General features: G+C 40.6%; 1 protein-coding gene across 6 annotated transcripts in view; it reads right to left on the reverse strand.

Moving 5' to 3' along the window:
• Window positions 1-18,538, reverse strand: part of col12a1b (collagen, type XII, alpha 1b) — a 91,951-nt gene that overhangs the window by 59,701 nt on the left and 13,712 nt on the right. For 3 of the 6 annotated variants that reach the window (XM_036582169.1, XM_036582168.1, XM_036582170.1), the window contains exons 12-19: window positions 17,777-18,052; window positions 15,698-15,970; window positions 8,182-8,451; window positions 6,233-6,499; window positions 5,127-5,319; window positions 4,710-4,834; window positions 1,267-1,416; window positions 87-206 (exon numbers count right to left, since the gene is read on the reverse strand). In XM_036582169.1, coding sequence (XP_036438062.1) covers window positions 87-206; window positions 1,267-1,416; window positions 4,710-4,834; window positions 5,127-5,319; window positions 6,233-6,499; window positions 8,182-8,451; window positions 15,698-15,970; window positions 17,777-18,052 — 1,674 coding nt within the window. Of the gene's footprint in view, window positions 1-86; window positions 207-1,266; window positions 1,417-4,709; window positions 4,835-5,126; window positions 5,320-6,232; window positions 6,500-8,181; window positions 8,452-15,697; window positions 15,971-17,776; window positions 18,053-18,538 lie in introns of those variants that run through there. The other 3 variants (XM_036582171.1, XM_036582172.1, XM_036582173.1) reach the window with 3 other exon arrangements.

Consider the following 18,538-nt stretch of genomic DNA (forward strand, 5'->3'; position numbering starts at 1 on the left):
AGTTTTTTTCTTTCTATAATAAAGTTAAAGTTACTTTTTCAGATATACACTGTAGCCACTGGCTAACATAAAGCAAGGTGTGATACCTGTCATGGTGTTTCCCCCTTTATAAGGCAAGTTGGCCACGGCTTCCAGGAGGGCTTCGCGGGTTGGATGTGCGTTGAGATGCCACTCAGTCTTGGGGTCTCCACTATACTGAGCCAATCCTGAGAATCAGGCAGGGTAGATTTCATTTTTTAACACATTTACGGGAAGCACCACTGCAAATTCCAGGTAATAACTCAATTTGGGGCCCAGACCAAAGCTCTCACATCTGGCGCCCAGAAGTATTATTGTCTTTGCAATAAATCCATTCTTTAACAGTACTCCATCCTTCTCCAGCAAACCAACCCAACACACTGGGCTGGTGCCATGCTTGTGGGAGTCTCTAGAATATTTTACCCTATTTATACTATTCTAGAACATTCTTCTGCTGATCACACTGCTCTAGAATGATCTTCTCCATTCATACTGCTCTAGAATGTTCGCCCTTCATTCACACTGTTCTAAAATGTTCTTTATCATTCATAATGTTCTAGAATGTTCTCCCTCATTCATACAGTTCTAGAATTTTTTTCCTTCATTCATACAGATCTAGAATTTTTTTCCTTCATTCATACAGATCTAGAATGTTTTTCCTTCATTCATACTGTTATAAAATGTTCTGCTGCATAGTGTTCGAGTGTTTGTCCTCCATTCACACTGTTCTAGAATGTTCTTCATCTATTCATACTGTTTTCAAAGGTTCTTCCCAATTCACAGATTCTGAATGTTCTTCTTCCATTTACACAGTTCTAGAATGTTTTCCACTTTCTTACTTATTCACATGGTTCTAAAACACTATTCTTCATCCATTCATACTGTTTTTAAATATTCTCCTTCATTTATACAGTTTCAGAATGTTCTTCTTCCATTCATTTTATTCACACTGTTCTAGATGATCTTCGAGTCATATTATTCTAGAATGTTCTGCATTCATTCATATTGTTCTAAAATGTTCATCAGTTCACACTATTGTAGAATGTTTTTTTCTTATTCACACTGTTCTTCAGTGTTCTCTCACAAAGTGTTGCAGTATGTTCTCCCTCATTCACATTTGGCTTGTCAGTTCTTGTTCTGGAACACTTAAAAGTTGACTGCCATCATTAGAATGTTGGTGTTTGCTGGGGAATGTTGGATCAGTGTCCCATGGCCTGAAAAAAGCACCAAAGCAACAGGAGGCCTTACCGATTTGAACCTTGTTAGGGCCAATGTCGAAGACGCCCACCATACGAGCGATGAACGAGCGGATGGTTTTGAAGTTCACGCGGCCAATGCTCCAGGATCCGTCCACCAGTAGGACTATATCAGCCTTGGCTGTGGTTTTACACTGAGCATCTACGGAAGATGAAGGACACCAGTCACACAGAGAGAAAAAGCCAAGAGACAGCTTGAGCTCCAATCAAATAACAAACCCTGAAGTTAGATTCAGTTCAAAGGGAAGATAAATGTTAGAGGAACCAATAAGAAAAACAAAAAGCAGAGGACAAACAATACAAAGGCCAATGGCAAAACAACAATGCCTAGCATGGCCACACTTAATAATCATATCACAAGCTGATTAAATTTTTGTTTTATTTCTTTTCTTGAAGAATTCAGTTGAAGTTTGCACAAAGATTTATATCTTCTTTCCTCTCCCCACATCTTTCTCTGCTGTATTCAGTCCCCTCTGGCGTCTGGCCCCGAGGCCATTTTAGCTGGAGTTGACATGGCTTCCTTCTCTGCAAACAGAAGAGGGTCTCTGCACGAGTGAAATACGAGCAAAGCTCTTTCTGAGTTATGGTGCATTCCTTCTTCGTACGTTTCTTTTTTTCATGGCTCCAGACACCTGCAAAGTGGCGCGAGATATTCCACTTTGTTTCTCCACTCACTGATGCTCCAGTGAGTCTCTGCAATTGAAAACAGTTTATATCACACTGAATCATCCACCACTACATTCAGTCAGAAAAAAAGAAGCCTGCCTGCTGTGTGACAGTTTTAGATAGGGATGTCCTGACCAATTCCTAGTCCTTTAAAATCCTTTAAAATATGTGGTAATAAAGATGGATCAATTGTATTTTTGTAAATAATGCTACACCATGTAAATACAATGTGACCAGTCCAATTTAATAAATACTTATTAGATTGTCATCTACTAAAAATGCAAAAACCTACAGTGAAATCACTTCATTTTATGTTTTTTTATGTTTTCTAGGAGTATTTCAGTATTTTTGGATTACTTTTTAGAGATGGCCATTCAATTTAGTGTTGAATACACCACATTAGAAATTTATTTTGGTCTAATATGAGCACAGTATTTGTTCTTTTCACACTTTTCAATGCACTGAGTGAGTATTGCACACAATAACCCTGATATACAACACAGATACTACAAGTGGCTGTTGGGCTGTTTTGTTTTCCATTTTAAAAAGGTTAACAATGCAGACACATTGCTTCTGAAAACATGCTACAATATGTCATCTCAATATCAGTGATGTGAAAATGGCAGAATGGGGTGAAACAGCCTTAACAAAGAACTTGAACTGGAAATGCTCAATATAGTCAACATTGTTCCATTTAAATATGCTGAGGTCAGCCCTTTCAGATCACCCCTAGTTTTAGGTGTAGAATTACAATGATGTACAGCAGAATAATAATTTGGTTGTTTATGTCAAGTAAAGCCTCATACATTTGGATCCTAAGCCCATAGACGCAAAACGTACTGCATCTCTAAATCCCTGTTTTTAGCTCATCTCTGCGGGTTGTGTCCAAAAAGGTTATATAAGGGCAATAAGGGTTTCATTAGAAAAAAAGAGGTAATAAAAAAGAAAATGCACTCCAGTGTTTCCTGGTTGGTCATTAACAGCAAAATAGCAGATCACCCCTGCAGAGAGCTGTTTCCACTGATTTAGCCCAACAGCAACTCTTTATCTATACGTGGCTGTGGCACCCCTTGAGATGAAAAGTCACAATGGAACGTTATGGAACATAAGGGCACCATATCTGCTCTTTATAACAGCGGGAATTTATGCCCAGGGTCAGCATCTCTCTAGGCTCTCATAGCAGAACCATAACATTTTCCTAGCTGCCTGCTGGGCTTGGAACCAAAGAGAGGCTAGCAAAATCTCTCTCTCGCTCTCTTTCTCTCTCTGTCCCCCCAATTCTGTCTCTTTCCTTCTCTCTCTCTCCCTCTTACTCTCTCTCTCAGCTGTTAATAGCTCTAACTGAAAGCAGAGCATTTTTCCCATCATGCTTGCTTACAGCACTAAGGAATTAAAGAGTAAGCACAGTGAAGGACAATACAAAATGCTTGTATATCAAGGCGTTATCATGTCATTTATGTATTCATGTTTTAATGATTATAGATGATAGATGCTACACTTCTTATGCTTATTTCTGTGCTTAGGGCTTAGGGCTATCGTGTCATTCATGCTGAAACATGGCGTAACTTTCCACCTCTGGCAAATTATGATCAATGAAAACAACAAAGAGTCAAAAGTCTCTAAAGTACAAACCTAATTCCAAAAAAGCTGGGATAGAAGGTAAAATGCAGAGAGCAGCGATTTATAAATCTACTTTGACCTGCATCTGAATGAAAATAGTACAAACTAACCAAAAACTACAAATGAATGCCCATGACGTTCGACCCCTCAGACGGCAATGCATTGAAAATCGTCATGTTTCCTGGATGGATACGACCATGGGCTCGGGAATAGTTTGACAAAAAGTTGTTAATAAACACCCTTCGTCACTGTATTGTGATCTGATGAGGTTACCTTTCAGACTGTTTATGGAAATAATGGACACTGTGTTCTTTGGGCCAACAAAGAAACACGCCACCCAGACTTTAAAGCCAGGCTCTGTCATGGTATGGGGGGTATTAGGGAACAATTTGCACATCTGTGAAAGCACTATTAATGCTGAACACATTTTGGAGCAAGATGTGCTGCCTTTTAGGTGCCATTTTTTTCAGCAACACCCATGCTGATTTCAACCTGACGCCAACGGAACGCCAACAGAAACATTCTGTTGTGTTAAAAACACAAAAGTGTTACAAAAGTATGGCTTCTTAATCAGACAGTGTGGATGCTAGACTGGCCTGCCTGAAGCGCAGAAATGTCACCTATTTGAAAATGTGTGTCTTATTAAGCTCGTAAAACAACAAGAAACGCCTTGCATGGTTGCACAGGTGAAGACTTGTATGACAGAAGAACGGCAAAAAATTCAAATCCGGTTCGGTTTGTGTCTTCAGTACCCAAACAATTATTGAGTGCTGTTAAAGGTATAGATGATAAATTTGTGTTATACATTTCAAATTGAATTTACTAATCACTGCTTTCTGTTTTATTAGCATTTCAAATACCCACCCAACTTTTTTGGGAATGGCTTTGTATAAATCGTAGAAATACATTATCAAATATACACACTGCAAAACAAAGGATGCCTTAATTCGATTGCTGCTTGTCAGGTAGACGGTAATGCATTCTTTGTGTTCCAGATGTCCACAAACCCTTAATGGGCTACATCTAAGTAAGCATCAGCTGTTTATATAAAGCCTTGCAAATTTGGATGTCTAACTCCTTTAACGCATAAGATGTACTGCAACTATTGTCTCTAAATCCCTGTATTTAGCTCAGATAGAGTGGTTTTACCAGGAGGGTCCATGGGTGGAGGCTCAGGTGGGTCAACAAGGGTAGTCTTTTCTTCTCCAGCCAATGGCAAACTCTGGCCTCCATCAAACATTCCAAACACAGCCACGGAGTACTTAGTTCCTGCTCTGCGAAAAACAAAAACACAAAAAAACATAACAACAATATTAGAAACCCAAAAGAGGTCTACAGAAATAAGACCGCGCTACGTTACTACTCCACTTTATTGCTGTCAGAGTTCAAAAATTATATACACTGCAGATTCATACTGGACTAAAATCACTCCACAATAATTACCGTCAGACTGTAAAAACTGCATACATTGCAGATTCAGTGAATCAGGTACAAATAACACAGCTTCAGTAAGAGTAAAGACTGAACATAAACATGAGTAAAACTCTTCAGTGGTTTTGACCCTACCTGAGCTCCTCCAGGACAACTGTGTTGTCATATGGTCCCACTAGTAGCTCTCCTAGGTTCAGCTCATTATCAGAAGGGCGAAAAGTGACCTTGTATCCTCGAACTTTGCCAGGTGCAGGGTCCCATGTCACACGGAAACTAGTTTTAGTTGGTTCGGACGTCTGCAGGTTTCTTGGTGCTTTGAAAGGCGATACTGCATGAGAACAGAGAGACCGCAGCAGCGATCAGAGCGCATGTCAATGATGAACAGACTCACATGAACACTGGTACCACATCATAAACAAGAGAACAGACACTCACAAATCCCAAAAACAAAAAGCAACCTAAAGCGATAGTTGGGAGAAGAATCAAAATAAGACAATTTTCCCTCAAACATAGTCAATCAGCCAAGGCATGTTTGGTGTCCGAAGTTTGCCTCTTTAGATTGGCAATGCAGCTACAGGGCAAAAAAGCTTACCAGTAATGGACGTTTATACCCCACCAATTAGCATCAGGCAAACGGCACGCCTAAACTGTCACACACTTGCCTCAACCTAGACTGAGTTGTTAATGAATTACAACTTACAAAGATTATGAGGTTGACAACAAATTGCTTTCTATAAAAAATGGACAAAAGTATAGGCAAAATTTAAGCTTTAAGAAGGCTGCTATTTTCTACATGTTTATAGATAACAGCATGCCATATGGTGTCAAAAACACATAAGCAAGTCGATTTAACATTACTTGACATCTCAATACAGTTGAAGGCAAGTGTGTGATGATTTAGACATGCAGTTGCAATACAACACTAATTGGTAGTGTATAAGTTATACATCAACCTCATAGCTCCAGTGCAAAACTTCCAACATTAAACACATCTTGGCTGACTGAATATATACCGGAGAAAGGGGAAAACTGTGTAAATGTAAATACACTCCCACATTTCACAGCATTTTATTGGAAAATATAAGACAAAAAATTGTGATAGTAAAGTACATAACTATTTAAGAAACAGTGCATGTCACACTCTGTCAACAATCACACACACACACAAACACACGCCAACCTGACTCCCACAGTAAAAGTACTAGCACAGATCTGTGACTTATGGGCTTTGAAAAACGTACGTGTTGTTCCTACTCCTTGCCTTGCTTTGCCTTCTCCACGTTTGTAGATGGGGTGGACAGTGATGTCATAGGTGGTCATGGGCTGCAGTCGCTTCAAGACAGTTGTGGTTGTGTTATGTGGCACTTTGGTGATCACTTCCTTGCCACCCAACTGGGGAGAGTAGGCCACCCTGTAGCTCAGCACTCTACCTGGCGCAGCTTGCCATGTCACTTTCATCGTTCTTTCGGTCTCATCAGACACAAACAGTGCTTTTGCTGCAGCAGAAGCTGGTGTAAGGAAAAGTGGTGTAAAATAGAAGCAATACACTTGATTTACACAAGTACACTTGATTTAGTATTCAGTGAGCAAATTACTACAATCTTTGGCTAAAAAACAATATTTCCTCTACTACACTGTGTGCTCTCTCTATATTTATGATTTAGTGAGAAAACGACTACAGAAAAGCAATGTCTTTTTCTAGCACTGTGACATTTCAATCTTTGCAGTATGCTAACTAAAATATTTGTTGTACTCCTCTGAAATTGTCCAGGGACGGCAAATGAAATTAACTTCCGCAATAATAATAAACTCAGCAATGTTCCTGTTAAATAACTATATGAATAAAATAAAATGTCACATGAGTTTTGAGTTTATTTCTTTAGGAGAAATTCCATCATTCTGTATTATTATTTGCAATGAGTAGCTCTGGAGCCTTATTTCCTGTTCACTGGTACCAGAAACTATGTATTCTATGTATGTTTTTTGCTCATCCTCTTCACTGCACAAAAACAGAGGCAATCTTTTCCAAATTGTTCTTGCTCCCAAGAAAATACTCTGACTACAAGATTTTACTGGGAGGACTTTTACGAATGGAAAACTTACTGCAGGCCAACTTTGCAATATGCTGATTGACCTGAGTGGACCTGTGGATCCTTAACCACAGAATCAGCTCTATTCAAATATACTGTGCAGGGACTCTTTTTTTCAAAAGGAAATGAAGGAAAGAACCCCAAAAAGATGCTAAGTTAGATACAAAACCACAAGACAGCAAAAAAAAAGAAAAAAGAAAAAAAAAAAACAAAAAAACTTCCTCACATCTATTCGTATTGTGTCAAATTCCTCCCTTATGCAAGTTTCTGCTGCTATGTGTTCCCCTGTGTGTCCGTGTGGAGCTGGAGGAGACGAGACGTACGCTCCTTAACTAAGCGTGTCCAAAGCCTGTTAGCCACCATCTCAGACATTCGGCCCAAATTACAGGCTGCAGTGCACAGATGCATGGCTTTAAAACTCCTTTACTCCATTTCTGTGACGCTAACCCCCTCCCTTCCCAAGCACCCTGGCCACAGCCATCATCTCACATTTTCCACTGAGGAACAATCACCACGGCACAGAGACTCCGACTCAATTTTATATAGCGAAAACCTGAGCTCAAAAGCACATTCACTACTTCATGTGCACTTTCTGTACAGAAAAGAATCTTTGACTAAAGATTGTTATTTTACAATCACTTTATCAGGTACAGTGGTGCTGCTGGTATTTTTTGACACATGACAGTGTCATTGCTAGGTTGATAGTGGTCCACCACCCAAACATATCCAGCTGAAGGCCACTCTGTGGTCTGAAACAGACCACTGATAAAGGACTTGAGGATAGCCAACACATTGTGCATTAACAGATGGGGTGCAGTTTCCAACTGTACACCAGATGGGTGGAGCTACAAAGAAAGGGTTCCTAATAAAGTGGACGGTAGGAGTATCCGTTACAGGCATGTGATTTTAAGAGTTAGGAAAGCTGGTCAAATGAAAATCTAGATGTTCTGTATTTTTTAGCATCTTTAAAAATTTGATAAGAAAACTCTACGTAACTAATGATATCAACAAATTTCTTTCAAACTCTAAATTGCTGGTTTATTTAAATCAGATTTTTAGATTAGATTAAAAGAATTTTATACCTAAGAAAGATAACATACCATCAGTGGTCTCCTCTCCCACCAGTGGCTCTCCCTCTCCAAGGCCATAAGCGGCGAAAACAGAAACCTGGTAACGTGTCTCTGGGCTTAGGCCCTCTAGTAGGGTGCTGGTCACATCTCCAGGAACCATCTTCTCTCCAGATTCATCGCTGAACTGGGACTTCCAGCGCACACGGTACTGCCTTACCCTCCCTGGGGCAGCTGACCAAGACACCATAAAGCTGCTGTCTGTCACATCACTGGTTATCAGGTCTCTGGGGGAGCCCAGTTCTGTGGAGAAAGAAACCAATTATGCATGCACAGATCAGTAAGGTAGAGGTTCATTAGGAATTCATAGTTTTCATGTACTGTCTCCTTCCAAATACACATTATGGCAGTATCTCATCAGAATTCCACAATATATTAGCAGAAAAGTGATGAATCAAATCTTAATTTTCCCTCACCCCAAAAAATAGTCAATAAGCCAAGACATTTTTGGTGCCTGAAATCTGCTTCTTTAGTTTTACACTGGATCGACAGGGCTAAGTCAGCTAACAAGTATCAGAAGCTACCCCACTAAAGAACTTTGGACACCAAAAATGTCTTGGCTGATCGACTATATTTGGGGTGGGGCGTGGGGTAAATATGTTTGGATACATCTGTAGCAGACAAGTAGTCATTTCTCGTCATCACCCCTCTCCCTCTTGTCATACAAGCAGGTGTGCATGGACAGAGGGTGCACTATAGATAGCATAAATTAATTGCATCATAAACATTACACCTACACTGTGGAAGCACAAGAATTCCATAGAATGGTATGTACATGTCGAATAAACCAATAATTATGGCCAGATTAAAGTAACTACACTGTAAAATCCCTATTGTGATCAGAGATTTGAGCATACTGCACTAGGTTTACATACATGCTGATTACAGACCCAGTGCCATATGGTTTTGTAAACAGGAGTCTGTCAGGATTTTTTGTACAAACATCTGCTCTACATATCCAGTATATGGTGTAACGGACATTAGCTGGAAACAGAATATCAGGGTGTGTGGCCTCAATGTATGACATCAGTTCAGAACAAAGCGAACATGTGCTGTTCTAGACGGCAATAAATGGAGACCTAGGAGAATGCTAGCTTAGACCTACATTGATCCAGTGTTATTTATAAGACGTTGCAATGTGAAGTTGAATGGACAATTAGTTAGCATCAGTTAGCATCATTTGGCAGATGCCCTTATCCAGAGGGACATACGACTTAATCTTGTTACATACAGAATTGTAATAATGCATCACTACATTGCAATGCTGCAGAACTGTGACAATGTGCATCGTGGAGAGTGATAAAGATATGCATTGTTCAAACGCCAAGAAATCAGCACCAATCAACAAACTCACTCTAGCACTTCAGATTTATATCTACACAGAAAGAAGACTAGCCCATTTATGTACTGCTCATTAGTTAAGCATGCCTACAGTTCTAACTGTTCTACATGCTTGTTTACACTAGCTCTGTGCAATACAACTCAGTAACAACATTTCTTTTCCATGTTCATTGGTAATGTGCTCCAGTATGACGAAGACAGCCTATCCTACAAAAACGTCCATTCAGCCGCAGCTGATAATGAGCTAACTAGCTGAATAGCTTCAATATGCTCTCACATGCAAGCGCAAGTGTCTAAAGGACTTGCCTGGCAATACAGCTAATTTTGCAGGAGACCTTCTCTTTTGAAGTCTGTGCTTCAGCTAAAACTACATGAGTCGGCCACTAAATGCAAAGACGTGACATCCCCTCAGTTCAACGCGAACATCTCCTTTCACGCTTAAAAATATATGGAAAAGAAAATGAGGACGTATTCCTTTTTTCAAATTGGACTAGGGAGGTTAGATTTACTTTAAGCGTGTGTTTAATTTTAAAGATCAGCGAGCAAGCTACAACTGATGTCAAAGCAAATCTTTCCAACTGCAATGCCAAAAACAATCTATCACACACAATATTCCCCTTAAGCAGTCATTCCAGTTCTGGCGTAATTTTCATTTCCTTATTTTAACTGCACATGTGCAGCAGCAGCACACACAGGCTCGAGCACTGCTGCCTTCTTACAAGTTCTCATTTTCTCATTTTTCCTTTGTAGAGCTTCAAGAGTGTGTGTTCGGAGGCAAAGAAAGGGATAGAATATGCCACACCAAAATCCTGCCAACAATCCTGTGGCCGTTTTCTCCAAAAAGCATTCGTTTGGTAAAAACAAGCAAAATGGTTATAAAATGACACATGCTATGATGCCCCGAGTTTCTTAGCCACCTCCCAGACTTTCTTTTCTTTTCCCTGTCTCTCCATTTTGCCACTGCATACTAAGGCACAAAAGCATTTCTTTTGAATTGTTTGGCAAAAAATATCATTTAAACACTTTTTCACCTTATGCCTATGCTTCCATTACTTGTTAGCTACATTAGCCTTGTAGCAACAGCACAAAATTAAAGAAGCAAACTTAAGACACTTGACTGATCTTGGCTGATTGACCACATTTGGTTAAATGAAAAACTGTGAGCATTTTTTGCTAAATTACTCCTTTAACCCAGAGCCAACTATATATATATATATATATATATATATATATATATATATATATATATAGGTTATAAAGCAGGGGTGAAGTCTTGTGGAATCAAACATTCTTGCTAAGTGAGTAGATTTCTTGCTGTATTTCAAAGCTTTCTCTTGCCTTTCATTGCCAGTCACTTGCTATTACAGATATCTTGAACAAGATGTTCATAATGACTTTGAACTGTCCAGCAGGTTGCTGCAGCCTGCTTCAGACATGCTGCCTCCTCCAAAATGTCAAGCTGCCCCAGGAGTGTGTTCCAGACAAAAAAAAAAAATCACAGTCCCAAGACCCCAAAGCTATGCACATGCAATAAATTTACAGCAAAAGTATATGTTTTTGAGGTCTACCCCCATGAGCTGACCACAGGAAAGGGTAAGTGCTGAAAAGGCATGCAGTATTTGCTTTAATTACTTCCCTGGGGTTAAGAGCCAGAGAGCAAAGCCCAGCTTGAACACATTATGCGCTTTGACAAATGCCAGAAAGGGAAGGGTCATCCTTGGCTAAAGATTCTCAGGTGCTGTGGAAAACCCTGTTGCGGGAAGCCACCTTTTGGCCCTCCTCTTCTCTGACTGATTGAGACTGATTTAATTTCCACATCTCCCTTTTTTTCCCTCCTAATCTGTCTCCTTTTTGCTTTTGTTTGAAACCATCCATCTAAAAGAAAGAGAAAAATAGCAAGGATTCCCTTTAGAACGACCTCCTCTCCCTGCTTTGAAGTGTTCCACAGGTAACACGTTCCATATGCTTTGGCTGTTTGAGCTTCTAATATGATAACTCTTCATTTCTCTTGATTTGGTTCAATTCCTTTCCAAGTATGAAATTTAATTAAATTAGGAATCCATTCCTTTATGTGCTTTTCACCACACACTGTCAGAAGGGAACTGATTTCAAGTTCCTTGTTGGTTCTGAACCAGACCACTACCATGCTTTTTTGCTGGAGAATGTCTTGGAGAATGTCTCTGTTTGGGAACATTCTATGGTGTTTTCTTTGTGAAATGATGTACTTACTGAGCTGGGAGTCTATGCAGTCATGCAGTAAAGTTGCACGAGTTGTGTCCTTCTCCAAAAGCTCAATGAGTTTTCAGAACTGATTCAAAGCCATTAGCTTTGAATGCTGTAAAGTCTCCAAACACACTCCAAGCAGCTTTGAACTAACCAGAATGGGGGTTCAGCACAATTGTGAGGTCAACGACAAATATCAGAAAATTGAGGTGATTCAACTTGGGTAAAAAACTGCAGACTACACTAGTCTAAAAGAGGCTTCAGCTCAAAATATTTTTCTTGCATGGATGAAAGGACCATCACAAATCTCTACACAGAGAAGTGATAAAATGTAATAAGTATTATAATGTCACACAGGTTTTGCTTTGTTCTTTTCTTTTTTTAACGTGGGATCCTAAAGCGATTGCTCAAGTCTTTCAGTCCTCAGAAAGGTTTGGCAATGCATTTCCCATTTTTAGCAAGGTGAGGACAGATGTGAAAAAACGTCCTCCCATCTCACAGGGCAAGTACTTATAGAGGGAGTTGATAAGTGTGCCTTGCCAAGACAGCATGAACAGATTCAGAGTGCTAATATCTTAGCACACATTTGCAGGCTGCACATGTCCAGCGAAGATGCCAGCTGTCCTCCTTTAAGTAAGCTTCAACATGCCATTGAGTTAAAGGTCAAAGCCCGACTAAACACCCACTATAATCCGAACAGTGCAGGAGGGCTGAAGTACGTCACAGACTCTGCTTATTTTAGTTAGGTGTGGAAGCTTGGTTTTTTTAATATCTCTAAAGCAACCTACATTGTCCTTGTTGCACTACTACTACATCTCTGTTCCAGCAGCTGCATGTTTACTGGATTGTGTAAGCATCTGTGAGAGCGCCCAGCCCAGCGCTTTCTCTGTGTTTGTCAATGGATGGAGGAAGGCTGTAATATCACACATATGTCATAATCAAAGGGATTTGATGGCCACCGGTTCAATTGCTTCCACACAGTTAAACAAACAGTTTAGGGCAGGAAAAAGGCCAGACTGTCGGCGACGGAGCAATCAGACAGGGATGGAGGACAGGTCCACTGCATTCCAAGCAAGTCTTCACAAGGTAATGCTGCATCAGGAGAAAATGACTCACAACCACAGCCCATCCCCCTCACCATCACTATCATCACCACACACACATACTCTACACAAGGAAAGGCCAGGCCAGGCCAAATTCCTGCTCCACCCAAGCCAGAGTTCAGCTGTGGGTGCAGTACAAGCAAGGGCAACGCGTGCAAGTTCATCAACAGGACACCTAGTCTTCTACCCATCCACCCAAAACACATTCAGCCTCCCTTCAGCCAAGATTCACAAACAGCACATACAGCGACAGTATGACAGAAAATCTAATGTACAAAGTTTTGCACTTACCTTAAAAGTAGTCAATCATCCAAGACAGGTTTAGTGTCTGAGGTTTGCTGGTCTACTTTTGCACTAAAGGCACAAGACTAATGTAGCTATCAAGTAGCAGTGTGCAAAGTGCATGCTTCAATCATTACATATTTGCCTAAAACAGTCAAACAGTTGTTAGGTAATCTCAAATAGTCTGCTTCTGTGGTTTGTAACAGTGTACAACATATTATCTATAAAAATGGAGATGCCATGTAACATGTGCTTTTGCCCATTTTAATAGAAGTCAGTATGTCATACAAAGTCAAAAATCCACATAATGAGTGGATAATACTCAACCACTCAACACAGCTGAGGCAAGTATGTAATGATTTAGGCATGCTATTTGCACAATGCTAGTTTTACTTCTTAGTTGCAATAGCTTTGTCATTTCTGTACAAAACTAAAGCAGAAAACTATGGACACCAAACACGTCTTTGCTGATCTCCAGCAAAAACGGTGCGCATTTGATCTTTCACCGAACTGTCCCTTTAAACATGACAGACAGCCCATAAGTGCCACTGTCAATCAACAGCTCAGCCCCCTGCTCCGAATGACCCTGTCTGTCAACTCTGAAACTTGACTCAAAATCCCTTCTCCGCAGACACCCAATTCAATACCATGGTTCACTGACCCCCAAGTTAGCACAGAGGCTAAGCAAGACGGGTACAGATTTGTTCTGGTTATTTCATTAAGTAGATCCAGTAGCTGAGTGTCTGCGGGTGAGCCCCCAAGCACATGCCTGGGGCTCCTGTCTCCAGAGAGGCTGCTGTCACAGTGCCTCCAGACGTCTCAGTCTATTTGTTATTCCTGTCTATGAGAAGGTAAATGCTTTGAAACCGACCTGGGGCCCATAGCCAGTCAAACACACACTGCTTGGTCTTTCTGAAGAAAACTGGAAACATTAGTACAACATTGAAACAGTATTATAGTAATACAGTAATAACTGTCTCAGAGATAAATGGCTGAAGCTGCAGGTTCCTCGTCACTAGAATTCACAACATGGACAGAAATTTGTCAATAAGGAGGTGCAGGTCAGATGAAGCTTTTCAGATTCACAGTGATGTACAAATGAAAATTGAATGAAAACATATTGATGAGTGCTGTATTTCATAAGGTACTCTTGAAAAAACCACTATATATACTATCAGCAAATTGACACACCCATATGCAAATATGCACTTGCACACACTTGCACAAATGCATATTTAAAAAAGAGTTCAGCAAAAAGTTTAGTTTTGCACTATAAACTTGCTGAAAAATGGACATTGCATAACTAAAAACAGGAATATTGACGTGTGAATTCTGTCTATACTTTTGTGCATTTGTTCAGGTAACAAAAAACAATAAAAGAACGCGGAATGGTTGCGCACCGGTTGCTATGATATCCCAGGTGGTTGCTAAGGTGTTGCTATGCAGTTACTGCTAGGCAGTTGCCATGATGTATGAGGTGTTTCTTAAGTCTTTTATAGGGAGTTGCTAAGTGGTAGCTACGCATTCCTGAAAATAAGTGGGAGTCTATGTGAGCAACAAGGGATGAAAAAATGACACATAGAGGAGCGTGGGTCAGTATGGCTGTGGATTAGAACATGGGGACCTGCCCTGAGTCCAATGCAGCGCTGTCACCCCTGACAGGCCTGTAGGTCAGCCTATATCTGACCACTGGGCCTGGAGCGGCCGCCCAAGTCACACGGAAACTGTCTGTGGTCTCCTCAGACACCTGCAGGTTACCTACAGTTCCTTGTTCTACGACAAAAAGGGAAAACTCATGTACACTACCATTCAATAATGTGGAATCAATATTTTCAATATCTCACTGCCCTGAGTGAGAACATTTACTTTGGTGGCTGTCGGGAAAAAGAAAGATTATGACTTTGTTGGGAGTAAAAATGAATGGGACTCTATGGGAGGAAGGAGAGATAAACAAACGACAGACATAGGAGCGCGGGTCAGTGTGGCTGTGGATTATAGCTTGGGGTTCTGCCCTGAGTGAGTATATGCATTTTGGTGGCTAATGGGCAAAGGAAATAATAGGGCTTGCATGAGGGCAAAAATGAATGGGACTCTATAGAAGGAACGAGGGATGATAAAACGACACGCAGAGGAGTGTGGGTCAGTATGGCTGTGGAAAAATCCTCAAAATTCCATTGCTACACAGAATCCATGCATCCGATCAAAAAGCTGTATACAAGCACACATCACACAATCAGACCGGACAATCTGGAGTTGGAACGGTATTGATATCTCGAAAACTGTGGGACGAGTTATGTAGCAAAAATCCGGCGGGAAAATAAGAATAAAAGAGAGGAACAACAATATAAATCGGATAACAATCGATTTAACCGTAACCAGTATTTAAGAACTTTATGTTGGAGGTGTATATAAGTTTTGTAACCTCTAGCGAAAATTTAAAAAAGCAAGTTTCAGACACCAAACATGTCTTGGCTGACAGAACACATCTTCAGAAAGAAGAAACATGTGTAAATGTTATTTCATTAATATTCTTCACTTACCTTCCAGAGTGGTGCCGGTCCCCTCCAGCGGCTGGCCGAGGCCAGAGGAGTATTGAGCTCTGACGGCTAGCTGGTACTCAGTGTCTGGCTGTAGGTTTCTCAGCAGAGTTTCGGTGTTCTCTCCTTTCACCGTCACTTCCCTAATCTCTCCACCTGCCGTGGGCTGGTAGGATACCACATACTGCTGTACCTGGCCTGGAGCAGCCTCCCAAGCCACACGCATGGAGGACAGCGTCTCATCAAACACCCGCAGGTTCCGTGGAGAGCCTCGTGCTACAAGTCATAAACATAGCAGATATAATGCATGGCTACCTCTAAAATACAATGCAACAGGCTTCAAACACACTCTAAGGAGCAGCCTTCACCTTTCAAAACTGGAAGCAAACTGATAAAGTCAGAGACAAATACTGGAAATTGGAGTCGACTAAACTTGGTAGGAGTATAAAAATGCACTCATACACCATAATGCATCATGCTTAAGGTGCTGATTCAACTGCATTGATTTAGGAATGCTGGAAATAATTATACTAATATTCAATAGTAAATAGTATCTTTAGCCACATCTGTGTATTTGTTTTTTTTTTAAGTAATCTTGAATCATACTAAACTAATTTAACTGAATGACAGTAAACATTTCATGATGCACTAAATATGAAAATTGTTCTGAGGTCAGAGATTTACATCACAAAAAAAAAAAATGGAACTGGGTCAACTGGGTAACCCTCAGACAGTACGCCACAGACGTAATGTAGGGTGCTGATCAGTTATACTGGTCGATTCTCGTGAAAGATCTAAATGAATCTTCACACCAAAACAAAGAAAGGAGGAGCTTTTGTTAGAATATTAAAACCGTTATAACCGTCACACAGATCTGCAAGTGTCTGGCAGACAAGGTCTCATGCTGCTGGACACAAACACAGGCTCTTGTTTCTTGTAAGAAACAAAAGCAGTCCAGTGGACCTAATGAAAGATAGTGTTCGACTACTAGATAAGATCGCAATGTCTTCCTAAATGTTCCGCATATTCCTTCAGGAAGCAACACAAAGAAAAGTGTTTATTCATGTCAAAACGCTGAAATCTTGAGGAAGCAGGAAAGGCAAGCTAAAAACTTTTTTCCCCATACACAATATGGAGAAAGTCTAAACATTATGAAAGGAGAGTTGGATGAACTGCTCAGCAAAGTCATACCCTGGGATATGTTTGCTGCTTCTAATAGAAGCTGAAAGTATCACAGCTGCATTGGTGAAAGTGGCCTGCTAGGAGCAGCTGGACCATGGATACTAACTGCATTGGGCCTCGATAGCAGTTGTTTGGAATTCTGTTGCCTTGGAGAATGGAAACGGTTTTTGTTTATTTCCGTCAGCCTCCCCAGAGAGTTGGCTCCCGTGCTAACGAGTGTGATCATTTCCTGGGTAACGTTTCATCACAGAGGAGTATCTTAGCCCTTACGTGTTGCGTTCCGTTGTGAACATTCCACAGTCAAACGCCCTATGCCTGAGGTTCACACTCCTCTGCCAAAGGCTTAATAATAGAGGTGAAACTTCCATTACTTGTTAGCTACTAGGGCTGCACCATATGAAGAAAATACTAATACTGCATTTAAATCGCATGCAATACGGTTGTTGCATCTTAAATATGTATTAGTAAATCAATGATGTGACATGGTTAAACACTAGTCTGCATTATCCTGACTAATATAATTGTTAGATTATATGAACACCTTCATTCACAGCGCACAGTAAAATGTGTTGTGATTGGTTAGAACCACATTTACATTTTACCCCAATATCAGTATTGCAAAGGCGGCAATCACAATGACAGTTAACACACAATATGTTATGCAGCTGTTAGCTACATTAGCCATGTAGCTCCAGTGCAAATTCTTATGCTCTGTGTTTCTTGTTGTGAAAATTCCCCAACTGAATGCCGGAGGTTAACGCTTTGTGCTGACTTCCCTCCTAAAGGCTGGCTTAATAACATGCCAGTGCGGTTGGAATTTTTTAACCGGCAGGATATCAGGCACATAAAATAATTATGAGGGGAAAATATGCATCATGTCTACCATACCGTGCCACCCACCTTCTTTAGTCGTGCCGTCAATGTGCATCTGTGGCCCAATGCCTGATGGGTATTCGGCTGCCACGCTCACTCTGTAGGTAGTGATGGGGGACAGCTGCTTGAGGATGATGCTGGTTTCGGTGCCCTCTGTGGCTGCCTCCAATGCAGCGCTGTCACCCCTGACAGGCCTGTAGGTCAGCCTATATCTGACCACTGGGCCTGGAGCGGCCGCCCAAGTCACACGGAAACTGTCTGTGGTCTCCTCAGACACCTGCAGGTTACCTACAGTTCCTTGTTCTACGACAAAAAGGGAAAACTCATGTACACTACCATTCAATAATGTGGAATCAATATTTTCAATATCACAAAATTTTATAATCATTTTACAGGATCTTAGTTATTTGAGACGGGTCCTTATATTTCACAGTCATATTATGCCACAGTAAGCAAAGTGTGAATTGGGTGTGCTGGGTTGGGCAAGTAAATGTAAATAAAAAAAAGCAGTAAATACATTCACTGAGACATGTTGTGGGACTTGTGACAACAAGAAAAGTTCTAACCTCTCTGTGTTTTAGAGGGCTGTGCAAGAAATAGAGAGAAGTCCAAGAAATATTTTTAGCATATATGATGTCTGTGATAAAATGAGTGATTTTCTATTATATTTTCACTCTCAATAAATAAAAGCAGCTTTGCTCTGCATATGATTCTGTGTAACTGTGGACATTTTTGACTGTAGTTTGTTATTTTGAAAGTACAACCAGTGTTAGCTACTAAGTAAACATA

The sequence above is a fragment of the Colossoma macropomum genome, unplaced genomic scaffold (assembly GCF_904425465.1).
Source record: "Colossoma macropomum unplaced genomic scaffold, Colossoma_macropomum, whole genome shotgun sequence".
In the NCBI taxonomy this organism is placed as follows: Eukaryota; Metazoa; Chordata; class Actinopteri; order Characiformes; family Serrasalmidae; genus Colossoma; species Colossoma macropomum.